General features: G+C 47.7%; 7 protein-coding genes across 7 annotated transcripts; 3 read left to right on the top strand and 4 right to left on the bottom strand.

Moving 5' to 3' along the window:
• Window positions 1-1,022: 1,022 nt before the first annotated feature.
• On the top strand, window positions 1,023-2,315 carry PHATRDRAFT_40510 (predicted protein; the record flags this gene model as incomplete). The annotated part of the gene is made up of 1 exon (XM_002184535.1): window positions 1,023-2,315. One exon carries the CDS (start codon window positions 1,023-1,025, stop codon window positions 2,313-2,315), a length of 1,293 nt encoding a protein of 430 aa, XP_002184571.1.
• A 152-nt stretch (window positions 2,316-2,467) lies between these two features.
• On the bottom strand, window positions 2,468-4,305 carry PHATRDRAFT_49738 (predicted protein). Its single transcript, XM_002184452.1, has one exon. The coding sequence runs from the start codon at window positions 4,133-4,135 to the stop codon at window positions 2,501-2,503; it is 1,635 nt and encodes a 544-aa protein (XP_002184488.1). The 5' UTR covers window positions 4,136-4,305; the 3' UTR covers window positions 2,468-2,500.
• Window positions 4,306-4,868: 563 nt separating this feature from the next.
• On the top strand, window positions 4,869-6,462 carry PHATRDRAFT_30572 (predicted protein; the record flags this gene model as incomplete). Its single annotated transcript, XM_002184534.1, has 2 exons — window positions 4,869-5,258; window positions 5,328-6,462. 2 exons carry the CDS (start codon window positions 4,869-4,871, stop codon window positions 6,324-6,326), a joined length of 1,389 nt encoding a protein of 462 aa, XP_002184570.1. The 3' UTR covers window positions 6,327-6,462.
• Window positions 6,463-6,533: 71 nt separating this feature from the next.
• Window positions 6,534-9,195, bottom strand: PHATRDRAFT_23444 (predicted protein; the record flags this gene model as incomplete). The annotated part of the gene is made up of 3 exons (XM_002184451.1): window positions 8,577-9,195; window positions 8,232-8,456; window positions 6,534-8,139 (listed from the first exon to the last, which is right to left on the bottom strand). Exons 1-3 carry the CDS (start codon window positions 8,774-8,776, stop codon window positions 6,534-6,536), a joined length of 2,031 nt encoding a protein of 676 aa, XP_002184487.1. The 5' UTR covers window positions 8,777-9,195.
• A 335-nt stretch (window positions 9,196-9,530) lies between these two features.
• On the bottom strand, window positions 9,531-10,668 carry PHATRDRAFT_49735 (predicted protein). The gene is made up of 3 exons (XM_002184450.1): window positions 10,237-10,668; window positions 9,983-10,149; window positions 9,531-9,890 (listed from the first exon to the last, which is right to left on the bottom strand). The coding sequence occupies exons 1-3, from the start codon at window positions 10,647-10,649 to the stop codon at window positions 9,532-9,534; spliced, it is 939 nt and encodes a 312-aa protein (XP_002184486.1). The 5' UTR covers window positions 10,650-10,668; the 3' UTR covers window position 9,531.
• Window positions 10,669-16,206: 5,538 nt separating this feature from the next.
• On the top strand, window positions 16,207-17,218 carry PHATRDRAFT_49734 (predicted protein; the record flags this gene model as incomplete). The annotated part of the gene is made up of 1 exon (XM_002184533.1): window positions 16,207-17,218. Exon 1 carries the CDS (start codon window positions 16,208-16,210, stop codon window positions 17,216-17,218), a length of 1,011 nt encoding a protein of 336 aa, XP_002184569.1. The 5' UTR covers window position 16,207.
• A 3,294-nt stretch (window positions 17,219-20,512) lies between these two features.
• Window positions 20,513-22,929, bottom strand: PHATRDRAFT_49733 (predicted protein; the record flags this gene model as incomplete). The annotated part of the gene is made up of 2 exons (XM_002184449.1): window positions 21,019-22,929; window positions 20,513-20,923 (listed from the first exon to the last, which is right to left on the bottom strand). The coding sequence occupies exons 1-2, from the start codon at window positions 21,538-21,540 to the stop codon at window positions 20,513-20,515; spliced, it is 933 nt and encodes a 310-aa protein (XP_002184485.1). The 5' UTR covers window positions 21,541-22,929.
• Window positions 22,930-23,403: the final 474 nt, after the last annotated feature.

Raw genomic sequence — 23,403 nt, 5'->3', positions numbered from 1 at the left:
CGTAAACACGGCAGATCCGATAAGAATCAATGATGGACTGATCACCCACGGTAGCCAGTCCTTTCCAGGTACTTATTCCCGAACTAACAAGCTCCAACCTCCAAATCAAGATTTACGCTTACAAGTTAACAGAACCGCGCCGACATCTCAAACCGTTCACATTTGAATCAGGACATTGCTCAAAATTGGTATGTGATGAATTGTAACCACGCAATGCTAGATAGAATGTAGAGCAAATCCTATGTACAAAATTAAGAAAATTTCTTCATTTTTTTACTGTGTAAACGTGTGAAGAAGATCAAGGCTGAAACACGGTCAATGTTTATATCCCTATTGGTAGACTCAAACAAACATGATGGCTAGTAGATTCAAAAGTTTGGACAGAAGCAGTAGTATGTTATCGTACGGGCAATGCTTGAGAGGCATTTCAGGCAGCCCACACGATGCATGACCAGGGATGAAGGAATAGACTGATCTCTCCTGAGTTTGTTGATAGAAGAAGGGCAACGATGCTCATGGATATGCCAAAGCCACAACCGCTCCGAGCAAAAGAGAGAATGGTAACAGATGAAATGATACATCTTCTTGCGCACAAGGTCTGAAAGATTTATTAACTCCATTGCAAGAATCAAGCGCAGACTATTTCCTATGACACATGTTCAAAGTGAATTGAGTGTTTCTGTCTGTTGACACTGAAGATTCCCAGAGACAAAAAGACTTCGTATTTTTTAATGCTAAATAAGTATTGCCTGGTTCCAACTATGACCGCCCTATTGTCTGCTGGACTGCACCCATAATTGTTCCAGGTTTATCTGGCGCATCCAGAATCCCAAAGGGCTTTCTCGCAATGTTCCAAATCCGACGAAGGCCCTTGACTCCGAAACCACTACGAACTCCATTCCAAAAGAAACATGCTACCTTCCGTGAAGAGAGGAGAGAAAAGTTCTTTCTTAGGGTGCAGACTTTCTTTAGTATGGGCTTCCCGACTTTCCTTCAGCTTTCTTCTGGTGGTGCTGCACGCCATGACGGACGTCGTTCTCCGTGATCTACCAACCGAGACCAAGCCTTCTCTCCAGATACGGAATGTTTTCCAAATACCCAAAAGCGTCTCATGGAAGGAGCCGACTAACTCATCAGTCGCTTTGTCAATTGTTCCGGCGATTCAAAAAATCAATGTACAGAAAAGCGTTGGAGAAGCGATTGAAGCAACTGTAGATCGCAGAGGTAATTTTGCCTATGCGTACATCGTTGCCGGCTGCGAGCCCACTAAATCCACATATCGGTACTATCTCTACGATATTCTGGTATCAGCTCGTATACAGCGACTGGCCGGGAGTCAAGCCGATTTTTATGTCTTTGTGCAAATGGCTTTTGATCAAGCGCTCGATGAGCTTCCAAACGAAGACGTTCGTCTTTTGGAAGCAATGAATATTCGCTTTGAATACCTGCAAAAGACTCCGGACGAAAGCTTTTATCGTACCATGCTGGACAAGTTTAAAGTTTTGAGTCTGGAACAGTATGACCGCGTACTCTTCATGGACTCCGATGTCATGGCAAAAGCAAATCTCGACTATCTGTTCGACTTGTCCATGCAGGGATTATTGAAAGATAGCCTCGTGATTGCTGGTAAACATGAGCCTGCGAGTGGTGGCTTTTTCATGGTCGCCCCACGAGCTGGCGACTGGGAACGGATTTTACAAGTAATCCGGGAAAAGGAAGAAAGGGGCCGCAATTTACCCTATCCGCATTTTGACAACGTCACCGGTTGGGGCCAACCATTTGTGGACGGTGACTTCTTTGAGTTACCTAATGGATACCGGAGTAATCAATGGAACTTCTATGGAGCTTTTGCGGACCAAGGACTGCTTTATCACTGGGTCAAATACGAACAAAAGTCGGTCTCGGTTATCCTTCGTAACTCCATTCATCATTGGTCCGCCGGTGATGACGGTAAAGTCCAGCTGGAAAAAATGGAAGGAATTCGTATTCTCCAGGATCATACGCCTAAACACCCCGCCTGTAAGTCCGGAGGCAACCTAAAAGAATGCTATTCTCCACATTGCGACTTTGTTCATTTTACTGGCTTGAAAAAACCTTGGCTAGATGGCCCCCCTCGAGACTACCCCACGGATTCCTGGAGTGACACAGACCAACAGACTTGGTTTTTCCATCTGCAAAAGCTCAACGAAGATTTTCAAATGAAGCTCAACTTTACCAACTGGACGGAAAAGCCGAAACGGAAACGAAGACCTCTACTTGGATATTACCCCCTGAACGCTGACGTTGCCAAAGCAAACTACGCCTTGTCCGCGTAGGCACCTGCAGAGTTGCCATGTCCTTGTCGAAAAAAAGTCAATGAGAGTTGGATTTGACAATTTACATTGCCCTTTTAGCCTTTTAAAGTAGTCCTACTTTGCTACGAAAAACATGCATCCACGCATACCTAGCTGCTCGAGTCTTAACTTAAACTTTGAATCGGTAAGTATATTATAAGACGCAATTACGCTTCCTTTTTGGTTTCCCCCTTGGACTCTTCATTTTTGATGGCTTGTTCTTCCTTGGGTTTCAGTGTTCGCTGGATCGTCTGGGCATCCACAACATCCTTTTCGATGACGATTTGTTGATCGGCGCCCAAAAAATCTTGCGATTTGATGTCGAGCACCAACCGGTACTTGCCCGGAATGGACGGTACCGGAAACTGAATCCGCACCTTGCCCGCTTTTTGGGCACAGTTTTGCACAATCATGGGCCATGCGGTAATGAGCCGCTGTGCGGCCGGTGTCGCGGCTTCAAACTTGTCCAGATCTTGACTGTCGAGTTTGGAAAGAATGGGCGACTCGCGCATGATCGGTTCCGCTCGAATATTTGGGTCGTTCACGTTTTCCGCCCGCAATAGGAACCACCATCCTTCCCGGTAGGCTTGCAGCGCGACTTGCGGCGGGATGCCTTGTTTTTGACACATGGCGATCTTTTGTTTCAGAAAATTTTCTGCGTGGGTGCGTTCCAAGTCGAGGAAAAATTCCGCCATGTCTCCCGTGGCCAGGATGCTGCTTTCTTCGTAAAGAGGGACTTCGACTTTCTTTTCGTGTATCGCGAGATGGGGTTGACATCCGTACTGGCGTTGCATGGTTTGCAGGAACCAAGTCGTCGATTTTCCCGGCAAACACCCGACTTTGAACGACGCGACGGCTTCAATGGTGGTTGCAACGAGTGCCCGGGATTTCAGCACGGTACCGAGTCGCAAGATAGCTTCCAACAAGGTCCCGACGCGACCACGGAATTCCAAACTGCCCCGAAAATACGTCTGGTCGATGAGCTTTTGCGCTCCGGCTTGGAGTAGTTCGGGTTTGGTGTTGAGTATTTGTGCGTTCAAACGACCCATGGTCATACAGAGATAACGGCGCAGACCTTTGTGGTCGAGTGGGTTCGCAACGGGCTGGTCTTCATAAGTATACGTATGTGCCGTGATAACGTCCGTCAATGGCGGTGGCCAGGACTGGTGTTGGGCCAGTGTCGCTTCGACCCAAGTTTGTCCAATAACTCCTGGATCGATTCCCTCGAGCGGTTCGTTGGTTTGTCCGGTGGCGGCTTTAAGCCGTTCCATATCTTGCTGGCGTTCCTGTTCGGCCTGTTTGGCTTTGGCACGGACTTGTGCCGCCGCTTGGTCGCTTTCGTCCACATCGTCTTCGTCTTCCCCCCATCCATCGTCGTCTTCCACGAGGGCTTCCAATTCGTCGGGAATGTTGGGTTTTTGCGTCGCGCGTCGGCTTTGTCGGTCTCGTCGGATCCGCTCCACCTTGTGCACTTCGGCCTCACTGGTTTGCAGCATTTCGGGTGTCGAAATAGCAGCCCACAGTACGTCCATATGGGTCGACTGGGGCGATAGCACGTGCGCCAGGTAGGCCATGTCTGCCAAACTGACGGAGTTTTGTGCGTCGATGGAAGAGACCTGGACGTGGGCTCCGCGTTTGGAGGGCGGGGCGGAACGATAGTACCGATGGTAGACGAAGTAGACCACCGTAGTGAGCAGTATCACCGCCAACGATCCGAGGATTGGCGTACTGCGGTAGAATGGAATCGCAATGTCCGACAGCGCAGCGTCGTCCCGGATTCCGTTGGCCTGGACGGTGCTCATGCTGTCGCGAAACGAGTACGAAAACTATCGACGACGAACACGTTGATGTGCACTGGCAAAACAACGAGTATCTCCTCACTGATTGGTATATGTATATATATGTAATGATGCTTGGTGGTTGTTCGAGAGTGTGTTGGCAACGCCAAGGACTGGAAAACGACGGTGCCGCCGGTATACTCGGTATGTCCCTTCGAGGGCCAAGGTTCCGTTCGGTTTTACGGTCAGAGCAACGCGACAACGTCCGCGTCGTGAGGGAGAAAACTCTCACGGTAGGGTGGGTAGGGGCACCCGTAAGTTACTGTGAGTGAGCCTCGGTCGCTTGATCCGAAGGAATGGTGATGGTGGAGACAAGGACAGACTATGCTTTGCCTCCCTACCGTACTTCTTGGACAGTAGTGACATCTACCTATCTAGTAGGCTGCTTCGGTGCGGTGAACGCCGTACCGACTGTCCCAATGCGTCGTATTCGGGACTCGCCAGTAGCTCCGTCCATCAGTCTACCCGTCGCTACATCGATCCACTACCAAGGGTCCTCCGAGTCATCCGGTCACGAGCCCCTCAAGTCACTGGCAGGCGACAAAGCAAACCCCACTACAATAGGAACAACCAACCTCGTTTGGACCGAAACGGACAGTGAATCGGCCCGATCGCTCTCTCTCTCTCTCTCTGTGCCCTCGAGTCCTCGCCCACTTTTAGTTTTTTGCAGTCCACTGAACCGTTGTTCCTTGTCGCCATGCCGATTGACATTAACGAATTGCGTGATTACAAGGGAGGAGATCCCGCGAAATGGCGGCGTCACATGGAGCAACGCTTCAAGGACCCGTCCATTGTGGATCAGGTGTTGGCGCGGGACGCGGACTGGCGTGAACTCCGGAGCACCATTGATCAGATCCGCAAGGACGTCAACAAGCTCCAGAAAGAAGTCATTGCACCCAAGAAAAAGGCGCGGGAACCCTGTGACGACGAAGTCGCGCAAATGAAAGCCATGCAAGTGGATATCAAAGACAAGGAAGCGCAGTTGCCCATCGCCGCCGCCGAACGCGACGCCCTCCTCTACAAAATTGGCAACGTCGTCGACCCGGAAGTACCCATTAGTAAAGACGAAGACGCGGATAATCTCGTGGTGGATCTGTTTCCCAAACCGCCCGAGCTTTTGGACAACGACGCCCTCTTGCCCTGTCCCGCCGGACAGCTCGCCTACACCCTCCCCGGCTCCAAGCCCTTGACGCACGATGAACTCCTCTGGCGGATTGGTGGGTACGAACCCGTCCGAGGACAAAATGTCGCCGGACATCGCGCCTACTTTCTTACCAATGCCGGGGTCATGCTCAACCAAGCCATTATCAATTACAGCATTGCCTTTTTGAGTGCCCGTGGTTACAACGTCCTACAACCACCCTTCTTTATGAATAAGGAAGTCATGGCAGGCATTGCCCAACTGGAAGATTTCGACGAACAACTCTACAAGGTTTCCGGAAAGACCGACGATCCGGACGGCGCCACGGAAAAGTACCTCATTGCTACCTCGGAACAACCCATTTGCGCCTACCACAAGGGCGACTGGATCGATCCCAAAACACTGCCGCTCCGCTACGCCGGGATATCCACCTGTTTCCGCAAAGAAGCCGGGTCCTCCGGTAAGGACATTCGCGGCATTTTCCGAGTCCATCAATTCGAAAAGGTGGAGCAATTCTGTTTGACGGTGGACGACTTTGAAATCTCACAGGCCGAACAGAAACGCATGCTACAGGCCGCCAAGGACTTTTACGAATCTCTCGGCGTGGGCTACCGCGTCGTCTGCTTGGTGTCGGGCGAACTCAACGACGCCGCCGTCAAAAAATATGATCTGGAAGGATGGTTTCCGGGTCAAAACACCTACCGCGAACTGGTCTCCTGCAGCAACTGTACCGATTATCAAGCCCGCGGTGTGGGCGTCCGCTGCGGCAACAAGACCAAATCGATGGATTTGACGGCCCGGGCGTCCTACGTACACATGCTGAATTCTACACTGTGCGCAACGGGACGCGGCATTTGCTGCTTACTGGAAACGTACCAAACGGAAACCGGTGTGGTGGTACCGGAAGTGTTGCGCCCTTTTATGGGTGGCACAGACTTTATGCCCTTTGTTCGGGGTCCCCCGGAAATGACCAAAGGCGAAAAGAACGCCGGAAAAAAGAGTGGAAAGAACTAACTGTAAGGGAAAAGCTTGCTTTCGATTTCAAGGTTGTACGGTACGGTTACTCCAAAAACTATTCGTAGGATGGAGGATAAGAAAACGCTGGCTGCCCCATCCAGAGCAGTGAAATGATACTCTAGTCTCATGCAACAAAAAAAGAAATTTACCCCAACCATTATCGTTCAAATAGATCCGGTGTTGGAAAAACTATATCAAAAGGCTTTACTTTTTGCCACCCTTGTTCTTTTTTGCCATGTCCGGATTCTTGGACATGCGGAAGGTAGACGGGGTCACCTCCAAAATTTCGTCCGCGGCCAAGTACTCGACCGAAGCATCCAAGGAAAGCTCTACCGACGCGGTGATACCGGTTGTGATTCCCTTGGTCGCAGACCGCATGTTGGTCAAAGCCTTGGTCTTGCACACGTTGACTTCCAAATCACCTGGACGCTGGTGAATACCGACAATCATTCCCTTGTACGTGTCGTCACCGGCGTTGACCATCATGCGGCCACGTTCCTGCGCACCTTCAATTCCAAAGGTAGTGACCTTGCCATCCGCAAAGGCCAACAGCGATCCCTTGTCACGACTCTGAATTTCACCGGCAATCTTCGGGCGGTACGAATCAAAGACACTGTCAATGATGGCGGTTCCTCGGGTGGCGGTAAGGAGACCCGACCGTAGCCCCAGCATACCCCGAGTTGGGACAACGTACTTGACGACGCTTAAGCCTTCACCTTCTTCAATTCCCATGTCCAAAAGTTCTCCCTTACGCTGATTAAGCAAGTCGACAACACCACCAACGTATTCCTCGGGAACGCGGACCTCAACGGATTCCCAAGGCTCTTCAATTTTACCGGACTCGGGGTTGGTCTTGTAAATGACGGTGGGTGGTCCAACTTCGAGTTCGAATCCTTCCCGACGCATGGTTTCAATCAACACGGTCAAATGGAGCTGTCCACGTCCAGAGACCTGGTAACGATCAGCCGAGTCGGTTTCTTCGACCTGAAGCGCGACGTTGCGGTCCAATTCCTTGAAAAGACGATCACGAATCATGCGGCTCGTCAAAAACTTTCCTTCGCGTCCCGCCAGAGGAGACTTGTTGACACCAATCGTCATTCGCACCGTCGGTTGTTCGACGGCAATCGGCTCTAGTGGTCCAGCGGCGTTTTGTCCATTGTTTTCGTTGGTAATCAACGTGTCTCCAATTTCAACATCTTGGAGACCGGCAAACATGATAATCTCGCCGGCCTTGGCTTCCGGAACTTCGGTTTTTCCCAAGTTGTCAAAGACAAACAAGTTACCGACACGTCCGGTCTTCTTGTCCTTGTCTGGATGTGCGAGTGCGACGGCTTGTCCAGACTTGATGGATCCGTTACTGATACGAGCGATACCCATTTTCCCCTTGAAAGGATCAAAATCAATGTTGCTGACCAAAGCCTGCAGCGCTTCCGGTTCCGTCTTTTCGACCCTGGGCGGGTCGATGGATTCCAAAACGGCATCGAGCAAAGGGCCCATGGTGTCTTCCAAACCATTCGCTTCGTGACCGGCTTGTCCGTTCAGGCCGGAAGCGTAAACGACACGGAAATCGGTTTGCTCGTCGGTGGCACCGAGTTCGACAAAAAGATCAAAGACCATGTCGACAACGTACTCGGGACGAGCAGCCGGTCGATCGACCTTGTTGACGACTACCAAAGCCTTCATTCCCTTTTTCAAAGCCTTGTCGAGAACGAAGCGTGTTTGTGGTTTGGGACCTTCGACACTGTCGACCACGAGGAGTACTCCGTCGGCCATGTTCAAAACGCGTTCCACTTCGCCGCCAAAGTCAGCGCTGCAGGCAGAAAGAAGAGAATCGTAAGTATCGTCGTCCCACGGAAAGAACAAGGGAATCAATGACCAGGAAACCGAAAACAGCACACTTACTGTCCGGGAGTATCGAGAATGTTAAGCTTGGTACCCTTGTAGTTGACGGCCAAGTTCTTGGCGAGGATAGTGATGCCGCGTTCACGTTCCTGGTCCTGATTGTCCATGACACGTTCTCCGGCTTCTTCGCTCTGCGCTGCATCGCGATAGACACCCGACTGACGAATCAAGGCATCGACCAAAGTTGTTTTGCCGTGATCGACGTGGGCGATGACGGCGATATTTCTGTGACGGTCATATTGGAATAGAAACGCATCCGCGTGAGAAAGATTGTTCCGGAATGAGTAAGGCAATCGTTATAGCCGCCCGCCATTGGCTGGTCGTTTTTCTCGATCATGTTCGTACCTGATCTTGTCTGCAGGAAACTGACCGGGAACGGCTTCCGACGGCGCGTCCGCGACGGCCGACAAAAAGCATTTCGTCTGCGGTGGTGGCGATACGACCCCGAAACGGGCGACCCGTGGCTGCCGATGGACGGGAGCAAAGGCGACAGCTCCCGCGACAAGGAACGCAAGTACCGTAAGGTTGGATATACACCGTAACATCTTCTTGGTAATAGGTAGATGTCTCGGCTTTCTTGGAAGTTTTGGTTGTCGTCCGTTGTCCAGGATACGTGTGTGTATGTGTTTGTGTGGGCGATGGATGATGGAACCCAAAGAACAAATGTGTAACGAAAAACAAGAAAAAAAACGCCGATTGCCGAACGGGTCTGGTGGCGGTCAGAAGAACAGCGAGAAAGCCGGCTCCAAAGCGCACCACGCACTTGTGAGTGCGTACTTTCGGTACCAGGCCAGACGAATCCAGGATGCATCTACATCCAACGAAATGGCAGTCATCGTTGACAATTAGGCAATTGCATTCTTCCTCATTCGGTCCAGACTATTTGTAGAATCGCTCCAGACTGTCTTGGAAACACCGTATCAATTTAGAATTATTGTCCAGTCAGAGATGTGACACAGAATCATCATAGATTCGAATCGCGTATCACCAAACCCCACTAACAGTAAGAGTCAGCAACGTGTTTTCACTGTCAGTTCCAAAATTGTTGTACATTATATAGTCATACTTGGCTACGCCCGCGACACGAAACCTCTCCCCTACCCTGGCTGTTCCTAGCCATCCACCGTTTGCTCATACCGCGTGTGTCGTTGGTTTTCCGAAAGAACGGTCCAAACTAGTGTGTGGAAGAACCAACAATGGAACAGAGACTTGGCAACCAGTTGCATTTTGGTATTCTTCCCTAGACACTCCCCCCTACCAAAGAAGGAACCCCCCCCCCCCCCCCCTCACCCAAAGGCATTCAGCGTGTGCGCTTGCGGTTGAAATCCTGCGGGGCCTGGAATTCAGAAAAAGCAGAATCGATGTGCGGGTGGGACAAAGACGACTCTGCTACTTGCGGTCGTGACTCGGACAAAGAATCGTCCAGAAACGCCAACTCCCCAAAGCGACCGTAAGAATATGGTGCTTGTTCCGGAGGACGATGGATCTGTGTGCGACGAGCGACCGCCGCGAAGGGGATCGGATCGAGGTTTGGGGAAGTTTGGCCATCTGGTGTGTGTTCGGCTTCATTCAACTGCTGGTGTTGCGATTCCCTCTTGAGAACCTGCAACAGTTGGTCATTGGCTTTGTTGAACATTTCTTCCATAGATTGGTCCGTTTCTACGGTTTTAACAAATTGTGAGAGCGCAAAAGGTTTGTGATACTCAAGGCTTTCTCACGTACACCAAAGCAGACCCGGCGCTCAAACGTACCTCGCTGTTGCGCCGTCTGGGACAGTTCCTTCATTTTGGAAGCCACGTTTGCATGGGATAGCATGAACGTGTCAACATCGTCACCCATTTTGCTCTGTTCCTCTTTACGTCGCTTTTTCTTTGCCCTCGTACTCGATCGATACTTCGTGTGTAGCATGTCGCGAAAACTGCGAAACCGGATGAAGACTCGGATAAGCAAAATTTGACAAGACCCGTCGGCAATCGGGCATGCTTCATAGCTCTGAATCGCTTACCTTTGTCCCACCTTTTCCCGTGCAATGTGGTCTCCCACTTCAAACCACCGACCATCTTCTTCTTTGACAAAACCTCCATAGCGACTGGATTCGCGAATGGAATCCACAATGCCGGAAACGATTTGGGACTTTTCTAGCTTGGTACTGGCGGCACTGTATTGCTCGAGCGTCCGTTCCACGTTAAGCCGATATTGAATGTTACCCACGTGGTTTTTTGCCGCCTTTCCTCGAGCACAAATTACATCGTAAGGACCTGGTTTAAAGTCGGAGGCCAATGGAAGCATCCCGCTGATACTCGCCGATTTAATGGACCTGGCGTCATCTGTATTGGAATCCGTTTCCCAATGTCGAGCATCCACAGGATGGTGGTGGTGCTGTTGATGGGTAAGACGATCCATGTGAATCATTAACATTCTACGCAATTTTTTGTGCCTCAGAGATTGTCGGCGATTTGTGGGTTTGATTCGGAGGAAGAATGTATTTTATGATCTAGCGTATTTTGCGAGATATTATGCGAAGGAAAGCGGAGGTGGAGTTGACGGGGTCAGAGCAATTCCAGTCCTTGCGATTTATTTCACTCGAATAAACATCATGCTTTACGATTTGCAGCGGCCTTTCAGACCTGACAGACACGAATAAATCGCGAACACCTCACAACCCCAGAGGGTTTCTGCTCTAACCGTAAATTTCTTCTCACAACATCTAGGCAACTACTGTACATGCGACAACTGTCGTCAATCTTCCGTCATGAAAGCACGTCAACGCGAAGTTCCCATATACAATTTTTGTTAACTGTAAGTGTAAGTTAATACAAGAGAAAATTCGCTATTCTGGGGTGAAAATTACGCCATTTGGGAAAAGATCCACTGATTTTAAGTGTTTTTATTCTCGCGGGCAATACTTTGTAAGTAAACTTTTTAGTTAAGAACAACCCCATAACATATGTATAGCCATGATCAGACCGCTTTATTTGCGGAATCCCGTAAATAACCGCAAACAGCTTGTTTGCGGTGATTTTGAAACCTTAAATGCGGTTATTTGCGGAACCTTAGGAATAACCCTAACTTACTGTAGGTTTCTCGATGTTTACTGTGTTTTTGACTGTACCTTATTCCCAAATGAGGGCCAAAAGGGCCTTAAGATCATTGTATTTCTTACAATGTAAAATGCCTTCAAGGGAAAAGTCTGTGAGATCTTGTTGAGTGCTGTCTTTCTCCTAGTTTGTGACCAAGAAGTCAGACTTCATGGTTGCTGTGTTTGGAAATGTTGAGGCCAGCCCACCACAAAATTTCTGAACAAGCAGGAACTGTCCATGTGTTGCTGCCCAACTGTCTGAAAAGTTGTGCTTCCGACTGCTGGAGCAGAGCAATGCCTCTTGGAATATTGGCTTTTCTCAATATGCTTACAGTTAAAGAAAAGTGCTGAACCTGACTGAACTGGTAAATTTCTTTGTCCGTAAATTTCCGTTGCAGTCAGGCTCAATGCCTCTGCATGTTTTTGTCAAATGTTTTCATGTTGGTTGCCGCTAGCTCATATGGAAGTACAGGGGGTAACTCTGTATCAAGTGCCTCATGTCAGGGAACCACCGTACAATGGTTAAGTTCCACCGCCAATCTCTCTCTGCAGTCATTGTCTTCTCGAAATGTCCCTACTTCCTCAATGTAGTGTAATCAACTAACATTATAATTTTAGGATCTACACAAACCAAAAGGTCTGTTTCTCTAGGATAGTTGGTCCCAATACAATCTATTGCTTGACATGACCAACTCACTCCCTTGAGGAGTTCTTCCCCTCCCTTAATGCAAGGCTCCGTTTAAGTCTTTTACGGCAGGCGCGGACGCTTTCGCGACACCTCATTGCCACTACTTACAACTGCAATATGATGGCAATACTCAGGCAAGGACATTGGCGTTGAACAAAGCACAAAAAGTCTTTCAAAGATCATACTAGCTGTGTTGTCATGTCAAACACAGTAGTAGGATTGTAGGCCACTTTGGGTTCAAACCATATATTTTATACTAGCCCTACGTGGATGAAGCGGTTATTTGCGGAAATCAGACCAAAACACCGCAAATAAAGCAGTCTGGCCATGACAATTCAATTTTGCAGTTCCCTCTATGAAATTTTCGATTTTCCACCTAGCAGCCTACTCTTTCTTTGTAGAACACACCTCCCAAAGAACAACACTGGCCGAAAGTAAGAAACACAACTACCATGAAGCTAGCAATGAAAGAGATCTTTCCACCATTTAATGCTTTTCATGCTGCATGGTTTTGTCACAACCATGCACTTGATAAGAAGTACCGGGTTTTAGAAAACAAAGCCAGAAAGTGCTTTAGGGCCAACTGCTTTTCGGCACCTGCAACAAAGTGGAGAGGTGCCGAGTCAGTGTGCAGGTTTTGTTGTATCTTGGCAAATTGGAGGAGCAACAAGAACTAGTTTATTACACTAACTCTTCAATCATTGTTTTAAAAGTTCTTTGATCCATACTGCTTTTTTCGCACAGGTCCTTTTATCCGCTGCCTAACGCAAGGGGAGCATTGCCAACAAGTAGAGTTTTACAGTCCCTAAGTCCCTAGGTGTACCGCCAGTTGTTTGTAATAAAGCCCTCTTCTGTTTACCAGGGTCTGTCCCTAACAGCGCTTCTGTCCATACAGTGTACATTGGTGTATATTGTAACACTCAAAGGATGATTGCTACTGGGACAACTTTTATTGCTTGTTTGTTGTTACTGCAGTGACTCATAATGTTGAAAAGGTTCAGGATCTGACCTACATTCCTACTGACCCTTTGGAAAAAAGTCTCTTTTTGAAGAGCAGGACAAGTTCATATATTCTGCCCTAGAGCATATGCTCCAGACCGACATGGGTAAAAGCATTTTCCGCAAAGTTGTGAAGCACTACACAGAGTCTGCCAGTGCAAAGATCAGTTTGTCTACTACTCTGGGGTACCTCACAACTGCAAAATAAGGATCATCATGGACAGGTACTGCGGAAGGGTTTATTCTCCATTGGAAGAACCATTTACGCATTTACAACAACACTGTCCCTGCTGGGTAGTTGGCAAGGAACTCCTTTGGCAACTCTTTCTTAGTCTTTTGGAAAATGCTTTTGGAGACCTCACCGGTCTCATATTCATCATCAGCAAGGCTCGGTACGGTTTGCGTAGTAATGGACTCCGCTGGCACAAGAGGTTTGCCAACACACTTCGAGACATGGCTTTTATACCAAGCAAGGCCAACTCCGATGCTTGGATGTGTCTGAGTCAAGGCGTCGACTAGTATATTGCCGTCTACATTGACACTATTGCCGTTGCAGCCCATGACCTCAATACCATTGTCAAACAACTCAAAAATGTTCACAAGTACAAGCTCAAAGGCATTGGACCATTGGAGTACCACTTAGGCTGCACATTCAAACAAGACAAGGATGGAACCCTTTCATGCCATCCCAGGAAATACATTGCACAAAAGATGGAGTACTACAAATGTATGTACGGCAACCCACCCAAGCAATATGTATCACTTTTAGATAAAGGCAATCATCCTGAGTTGGAACCACCCCCAAGTTAAACAAAGATGGGATCAAGCAGTATCAGTCCTTGATGGGGAGTCTACAGTGGCTTATCACATTGGGACGTTTTGACATTGCTACTGTTGTGATGACTATGGCTCAAATTTCTGTTGCCCCTCGAGAAGGTCATGTTGATCAACTCAAGCGCATCTATGGATACCTTTGCAAGATAAAGAGTGGAGTAATCCGTGTTCATACCAATCCAGAGTTGCATGATAGGAGTGGGTTTCTGTGAGTGTCGTGACAACATGGATATAATTTTTCTTTTTAAGACAGTGTGTCAATTTGGTTGCCAATCATGGCTTTAGTTATGATCCCAGATGCTGGATGGATTGTTTGGTAAAAAAGGGAGTTGCATGGAAGAAATTTTGGCTGTATTGCATATAGTCCATATACACAACAATGTATTGGGCGGATGGTAAGAGATCACTCAGTGGACTGAATGATCACAATCTCATGGACTAGTTGTGGGAGAATCTCTTTTCATTATATCAGAAGGTCATTAATCCAGACATTGCATTAGCATAGGTCCTTGTACCCACTGTCTAACCTGTGGGGAGTGTCATATGCAAGTAGAGTTTTACAGTCTTTGAGCTTGCTTAGGTGGATTGCAGGTTTTTTGTCATAATACCAATCCATTGTTTACCAGGCTTTGTCAACACAGGGTTTCCCTGTGCTTTGCATGTAAATTGGTTGTACTATATGACAAGTCCACTGCATCAGAACCTTTATTTGTAATGTAAATGCATATGCTGCCAGAGTAGACAATCCAGTCCATTAACACCGTCAGCAGCCATTCCAACAAGATCAACAATTTCAAAATAAAAGAACAAACAACAAAATGCGATGCAAGTCAACACACTACACAATTGTAATGCCTTGCAACCGCAGGAGCCAACACAAGTCTCCAGACTCACCTACCTGCCGTTCTAAGCCGCATGGCATTACTCTATAAATACTACATACTATCCAGTGCTCCTCACCAGTGAAATTAGCTAGTTTTATTCATCATCCAATGCAACTCACCGGTAGACTGGCTAATTAGAAAGAAGGCATTACACAAGGACGCACTTTTTCCAACTTACCTATATCCAGCGGTCTTAGTACAAAATGCTATCCAGCATATCTTGCCAAAAAATTGGTAAGTGATTTGGAGTTATACCCTATGACACTATCAGAAATTACCAGTCATACTCAATGACCAAATCATATACAATGACTATCTGTTTTAAGACATGTTCAGTTGGGTGTGCATACAACCTAAACAGCAGTCTACTTTCACACCGTATTCAATGGCAAGTACTCACCATTTTGACCATTCCAGCCACTCTGCAGCTCAGCACCCATGGGATAGTTTTGATCCGTACTGGATCCGCAATCTTGGGGAAAACCCATGAAAGCTATGTCATGACAACTTAATGCTCAATTGACTGTGAGCAGGGGCAGAAAATATCAGTCTTCTCCGATGCAGAATCAATAGAGTATTGCTTTAAGGCACAACAAAAGATGGTTTAAAACTGTCATTAATTCAGATTATGGCTACTAGATGTGGATTTCAGGGCAAAATTGTGCGGAATTAAGATCTTTGCTTCCTTGCCAATGATTTTCCACTGCCCCTCCAAAGTCTGACTTTTGCGTGTTTCATACTTGCATCTGGTTCAGTGTTCTTTGTTTGTTGCGTGAGCCAATACAATTTTGCCGTTCTTGACCAATTGTTTCGTTAAGAGGTTGTTAACGCACTTTTTTGTCCGTTTCGTCTCTGACAGAATACCTATTCATATAAGCGAGTTTTTGACTGTGCGAATTGCGCCGGGCAAAGCAACACGACTCCAATGAGTCGCGAGGGACAATTTTGCTCTGTCCCCCCCGTTTCTCTCCAAAAGGACAAGAAACATACCATACACGTCCGTGCCTGCATTGGGGGGCTGACTGTTAAAAAGCTGAGATAAACTCACCGTAGTCGATACGTAGGTCCATATTTACCGTAGATTACATAGAGGACGCAATGATACGTAACACAAGATTAATATAAGCTTCTAGGACGTACTTCCTATGTCACACCAGTAGATCCACTACCACTGGGGTTTTCACTTATATTAAGAGAGCATGTAACGGGAGGAAGGGATGGTCAATTAATTTAGGATAGATTCCAAAAATTTTGAAAAATAACTAGGTATCTGACACGATATTTTAAACGAAGGAGTAACGGAACATCGAAACGTATTTACAGAACTACACACAGCAGATCACTTAATTATTCATAAATATATTCGAAACATTGCGAACACCATCACATTCCGTTGAGAGTCGAACTTGCCCGTGCAATGATTCAAATGGTCAGTCGCCAAAAGACTCATCAATTTGCGAAGCGTACATAATATACAAAAGAACAATCAAACATGAAGGTTGGCAATCGTTTTGCATTCCGTCGCGACCAGAGTTTGGGCAAGATTCGTTCTACTGTGATAACTCTGGTTGCATTTCTCGTCTCGATTGCCGCAATTGACGTCTGGTTTCAAAGATCCACTGCTGTTTCCGAGTCTTATGCCACCCGAGCCGCAATAGCTGTAAACCAGCAAGTTGCTGTTAAGTCTTTCGAACCCATTTCGACCGGGCTCGCAGCAAGGCAAAGCTTTGGTTTTTTTGACGACATTGGAGACAATTCCTGGAATAAGATGCGCAAGAAAGCGGTAACTTTCCAGCAGTACCAAAATCCCAAAAATCCCAATGCCGGGTCGGCGGACCCTTGGAAGTGGTATATCAGAAACTTGCAGCCTGACTTTACTTGTCAGCACGTCATTCGTGTTGGGGGTCACGGAGACGGCCCCAAGTGGGTCTGCGACCCGCACCGCTTGCGAACTAGAGACAACTGCCTTATCTACTCGTTCGGCAGCAACGGGAACTACTTGTTTGAAGACAGCATGCTAGACCTTGTCGGAAAGGGTCAGTGTGAAATACATGTGTTTGATTTCGGCGACTTCGATCGTCCCCAGAATCCGGACAAGAGAATTCACTATCACCAGTGGGGATTGGGCAGTAGCTACGATCAAGCCTACAATGAAAAAATCAAGAAACGAGCTGGTGAACAAGAAGTTTTGACATTTCAAGAAATTCAGCGTCGTCTGAACCATGAGGATCGAACTATCGATCTCTTCAAAATCGACTGTGAAGGTTGTGAATGGAGAAACTACAAGGATTGGATTGGAGTAGACGCTCGACAAGTCCAGATTGAAGTTCACGGGCTACCTTCATCTAACGGATCTGATTTCTTTGATGCCTTCCGCGACAACTCTTTCGCCATGTTCAGTAAGGAACACAACCAATACACCAAACACTGCTACGAATTTAGTTATGTGAAGCTTTCCGACGAGTTTTGGGATAAATCGGAATTGACAGCCCAAATAAAGTAATTTTTTATGTTTAGCAGGTTAGGTAGGAACCAGCATAACTAAACCTATAAACATTAGAACAAGGAATTTTCGCCTGTAGCCAGTCCCACCAAAATGTCTCCCTCTAGGTCTCTTCTGAAGAGAAACTGACAGTAAAGTGCTCGCCGAAGCAGGCTGTAACCATTGTCAAAGAGTAACCGATAATGTGTTCGGTCTCCTAAGCCTTTCGCCAATGAGCAAAAAACGAAACTCATAGTCAATGATGGGCGAACACCTTGTGGCAGCATCACAGCAATGTAACAGCGTCGCTGTGAGGCTCAATTTCGACACAAGACGACCGCGAATGCGTTCAGAAGAGACAGAGACTGGAGCCTTCTTTTTCTTGCTGTTATGGTTTCATTTCAGGGTACATATTGACATTGGAACAGCTCATCAGTGCTAGAACAATACGGAATGACCTTCATCAATTACGATGGTATGTGGGCGAGCAAATTTCGCCACAGTGTGCGCTTACGCTGTGGGCTACCGGGTATCATTCTGCTCTATACCTCGATCGGCTCCGCTTGAGCTGGTCAAGTTCAAATTCCACCAAACGACTGCGATAGGCAAGCGATCAGAACCACCACATACATACCTTTCATCAACAACAGATTGCACAAACTAGCAGACACGTCGGGCACCCTATGTTGTCAAGTCTCCAGCTGAAACTCTCCCATCTGCCTCATTGTCCATGGTCTGAAAATCAACTTTCCTTCTTCCAGTATGCAGTAACCCTTCCACCATTTCTGGTTGTAGCGCGGCACCTCCATAATACATTTAAAAATCGTTTGGATTACTTTAAAGGGCAATTGCAGTCGATTTCCGATGCTAATGACAGCCAAATACTTACGTTGCAAAAAGGAATTATGACAAAGAGAAAAAATTGTGGCTATGTTTTTCCGTCATAAAGGCAGATTTTCTGAAATAGGTCACACGTTTTGCAAGGGATCCAGCGAATGCCCAGTGTTTTCCAAAACGTCAAAGCTGAATCCTTAAATTCCTATTGCTCCTTCTTATACAGACGTTACAGTAATGCTGTCCTCATTGTCGCTATGAAAGAGAGAACCGCAATAGTCTGCGCCAGTGTGCACATGCTTTGAGCTAATCCACAGATTGCTTTTAGAATTTGATCCCGAGTCGTTATCCTCCGTATCCGTCTCTTCTCGCCTGCGTCGCCGCGCTTTGCGTCGAGCCATTTTGGACTTAGCGGCGGACTTGTATTTCGTATACAGGTAATCCCGAATCAAAGCTCCTACTTTTTCACGAGCATTGGCATCGCTTACTTCCCACCATGCGCCATCCTCGAATTTTACGAACCCACCACCTGCCGATCGAATTGTGTCTACAATATTCGATACTATTATCGACTTTGCCAATTTGGACCTGGATGCTGAGTATTGTGCGATGAACAGACTTACAATCACACGAAATCGTCGGTTACCAATGGAATCAAAACATTCCTTGCCTCTCCCACAGATGACAGAATAACAACTGGGTTCGAAATCAGTTGATAGCAGTATCCTGTCAGCTTGATCACCTAGTGTGTCCTCCTTTGTAGCTCTCATACTGAAAAGAGTTGCGGAACCTTTGAACTGTAAGTAGCTACACCACAAACGTTAGTCAACCAATGTTTGCAAACGAAGCCTCTATGGGAGTTGCTGTGATCGTCACGACGGGGCTTTGTTGTGAAACATGCACTGACATGAGCCAGGACCTTGAGAGAATTTCATTTGTTTTTGTGTGTTAGCAGGGGTCCTGTTGAAAGGAAGAATCATTTGAAAAGAAGAAATGGCGGAAATCGGTATTGGACGTTTGGCCAGCGAATCCCAACACTTTCGCATTGCTATGATCGGCTCACCTAGTCAAATAAAAGGTATAAATGATTTCAACGCCTTACACTAACATAATTGCAAACGGTAGCAACAAAGTTTTACTTCAGAGCCCTTGAGCCGGTTTTTCCAAATAAACCTTGGATTGCTATGAAGTCGTCTTGGGAGTTCCCTTTCTGATCTTTGCGAGTTTTCCGAATTTTTTTATAAAGAAATGGAAAGCCATTCCCTAGAAGAAGAATTGGCCATTAGTCCAATTCTCCTTTTTGACTATATAAAAGCAGAATCCTTCTAATCATCCAAAAATCACTTATTTACTTCATTGAATTGGAGAGTACGACCTTCGGATCCTATTGGAAAGAAAAATCAGAGGTTGCGAACAATGCATTTCTCTCGTTTCCTCAGTTTATCCGAAGAAAGACTGCATGGACTAATATCTAGTCTAATCTCGTCTGTGCAGTCTTTCAAAGACCGCACAGAGAGTTTGAAAACTGCACGGTGCTCTCTACTCAACCGAACTAGAAGCTTATTTACAATACTAATTTTGAAAGGATTTGCTTGTGGTGCTGGGAAGGGTCGTTGCGTTCTTCCCGGCAAGCTTACAATTAACATGCACCGTCACCGGTGATTGAAAGTTCACGTTCGCATGATTGTGGCCATTGACAGTAAATATCCACAAACGTGTTGTACAGCTTGAATGTTCTCGGTGAAAAATTCATACTTGGCTTGGATTCGGGCTGCTCAACGACCGGAGAGCTTCAACGTAAATCGAATTGCCTAAAGTAAAGGATACTGCACATCTAGATGAAGGATCTCTTCCGCTTCCTTTTAGATTCCGCGTAAGTGAGCTGATCGCCGGAATTTCAAGGGGGCGAAAAGGTACAGCGAGCACTGTCCTCGGACGTCCAAAATGGATCTGGCTCCACAAACCCCGCTGACTTTGACTGTTGTGATTTCCTCCATTCCAAGCGAATGCGTCATCCTGTTACTTCTTCCGTGAGCAGTTAGGTTGGCGTAACTGTGATTGGTCGAGTTTTTCCATGATTTGATCAGCGTATCATGTGTTGAGATATTTTTGGAGTTTTAGTCACCGTCCGTCAGAATCATGGATGTTCTTTTCCAAGAAGAACTTCGATATTCTCGCTTCGCCATCGAACCTATTATGGTGTCGCCGTGCTGATAGATTGTGAACTTTTGTCCTACTTGGCCGGTCGTTCCGGGTGGTATTTTAAAAGATTGACATCTTGATACAAAGAAAAAAGTGAGCGCATGCTGCTGGTGTTGGTGTAGTGTTGTTCACAGTTAATTAACGGCCTGGCAAATTCTTTGCAGCATAGGTTTTGCTATTGGTAGAAGTTAGTATTCGCATGCATTAGCGATAACGAGGGAATAGTAGATGACAAAACAAGAAATGTGAAAAGGCGATCCTCTTTCGGAGGGACCCATTTCAAGCTTTTGCTGGTTTACTCTGTGATTTTTGGATCGCACTCTTCTTTTTCGGAGTTTCTTCGTCGTTGATTGTTTTGTAATCCTGAGCCGTCCCTGTGTACTGGGTCGGTACAACAAAGAGCGAGATGCCTGCCACAACGCCTCCCAACATGAGTATTACCGAAGCAAGCTCACACGGTGCTCCTCCTTGTATGGAACGCTGTACGAACATGGTCGTGACATCCACGGTCATACGAAACATATTTGGCCAGTGCGGTAAACGCCGATTCACGAATCCCATGAGATGCAACACCATGGAAGAGACCGAGCAAATAGCCAAGAGAGCGTGTCGCTTTCTTCGTTTGGTGAACATTTCGAATTGAATCAGACCCCGGACGGCGACTCCACTCAAAAAGGAAAAGACGCTCGTCTAGTCGGTCGCGATGACGAAACGAAACGCAAGGTCAGTCAAAAGGGCAAAGGCCTATGTAGTCGCCAGCCGTACCACAGGCTCGTCTTACGCACCATAAAAGACCAGCTAGTCAAGGCAAATTCGTAATCGTATTCTCGTTTGAGCAACGCGTATGTTGACGTGGCCATCGGGTTGTTGACCCCTAGTAGGAACACGTTACTCATGGCCGTCGATACAATAATGACGTTGATGGAAAGCAGAAAGGAAGAAAGTACCAAAACGTGATAGAGCAGTACCAGCTTGCGTTCCAGGGATGTTTCTTCGCCCATACTCTCAACTTTAGCCTCGTCCACGAGGGCAAACAGAGCCGCCAAGGAACTTCCGGCAACCAGAGCTGCCGGTACCCGTATCGATGTAAAGTACTGAATGGCAACATCGCCGTAGTCCTTCGTCGCCGTCAACGCAGCACCAGCCCGCAAGACATTCACCACCGCAGCTGACGACTTGGACACGACCAACGCAGTCTTTGGAAGCACCGAGGGGAACACGTGGGGAACCACGGAGGTAACCGAGTGGCGGATACCCGCAACGGCGACGGAAGGATTCGCCGACGAGATGAAGCTAGCCAAGGTCATTACTAGCTCCGTTGGGCTTCGAGCAATGCAGCGTTGTTCTTTGTAACGAGATAAGAAAGAGTATGTCTTTCGACTCGGGTGCGTCCAAGAGCCTGCTTTTACTTCCAATGTAAAGAGAGTGTGCGACCGGTAATGGATGCCATCAAGTTTCGTATCTTTTTTTGACTGGATTCCAAAAGATTTCTTTCCGGAAGTACCGACATCGAAAGAAACGCGCCCAAAAAGACAACCCCTTACCCTTGATCACAGCATGGCGCTCCGAGCAAGCTCGACCATTCGGTATCTGGGTCATGCCAACGGACATCCGACGTCAACCTCACAAGAGACTGAAAAGTGAAAATGCCTTCATCGATGTCTGCATAAGTAGATCATCATTCTAAAAAGATTGACTGTGAACAACAGGTCCAGCCTTGTTTCCCTCACAGTCGTCAATTCGGTCACACATCATTAGTCCTGATGCGCAAACCACTTTCTACCGTAGCAAGAACGCTTGATTTGCAAAAGGCAAGTCGGACAGAATTTTGAAACGGAACGAATGCGATGGTAAAGTTCTTATGGATGTGTACGCATGCAGGGATACAACGACATGGGGGGCTGTTGTACTGGATTGGCTCGATGTCGCAATCCCGTCACCCTCCGGTCTGACTGATAAGTGAATTCTCCGTTATATTGTATCATTCCTATACCAAATATCGCGGCTCTACTCCGACAGGATGTCTGTCCCAACTCTGGTCCCCCACCGACTGACGGCAGTGCGGCCAATGAAGATCCAGGTCAACGGTCGGAACACATTGGGAGGGTAAGCGGGGATTTTTTCGGTTTCCGCAGGCAAGACACTCCGCAATACCAACCCGTAACTCTCCACTGGTGCATATTCGTGTCCCGTCCCATGAACGGCACGGACACGACGGTCGTGGCGTCGTCAACAACGACGATACTGCGCGTGGCAGTGGGGTCGTCGAATCCGTCCAAAGTCCTGGCAGTGGAACGCGCTTTGCGACAGGCGATCCAGGACAAGCCGCATACAACCGTCGTCTTGGACATTCAAAGCTTTACCGTCGCTAGCGGCGTGCCGGATCAACCGTTTGGTGACGACGAAACTCTGCGGGGTGCCCAGAACCGGGCCCAGGCGGCTCACAACGAGTTTCGCCAAGCCAACGGCCGGCATCCGCACTTGGCGGTGGGTATGGAAGGCGGTTTAGACTGGAGCACCGGGAAGAACGGGGAGGAAGTTCTCTTTTGTATGGCGTGGATGGCGGTATACGGACGGAGACAAGCGCAGACTGTGGAAGTGTTGGCCAGTCCGGCCGCTCGCGTGTACTACGGAGACAGGAAAGCAATGTTCGGCGTATCCAAGACGGCGTCGTTTCGGATTCCTCCGACTATTGCGACGCTGATCCGACAAGGTATGGAATTGGGAGACGCCGATGATCGCGTCTTTGATCGGACGCTGTCGAAACACGGTTCCGGGACGGTAGGGATCCTGACGGACGGCTTGATTGATCGCGCGGACTATTACGCACACGCGATCGTGTTGGCACTGGCGCCGTGGATTCGACCCGACGTGTACCCCAACGAGGACGACACTTTCCTCAATACATCCTCCACCTTGTGACCTTGTACAAACATTTTCGGTTACAAGCATTCCTGGTCACGGTGTGTCTAGAAAGATGCTTGCTTTCGAATAGGAGGTAGCTACTGTAACCTAGAGTGTGACGGTTAGCTCGTTTGGAACGGAAGGGACTGGGACGGCAACTCTAGAGTGTTTGCTCGATCCTCATTAGGCGTCTATACTTAGTGTCACCCGGTGTAACGGTCTGGTAACGGTAGATGGAAGGTACGGGTTGGCGGAGAATTCGAGCG

This window comes from Phaeodactylum tricornutum, chromosome 24 (genome assembly GCF_000150955.2).
Source record: "Phaeodactylum tricornutum CCAP 1055/1 chromosome 24, whole genome shotgun sequence".
Lineage (NCBI taxonomy): Eukaryota > Bacillariophyta > Bacillariophyceae > Surirellales > Neidiaceae > Phaeodactylum > Phaeodactylum tricornutum.
The sequence above is the reverse complement of the archived record's forward strand: the minus strand, read 5'-3'. Positions and strand labels throughout refer to the sequence as shown.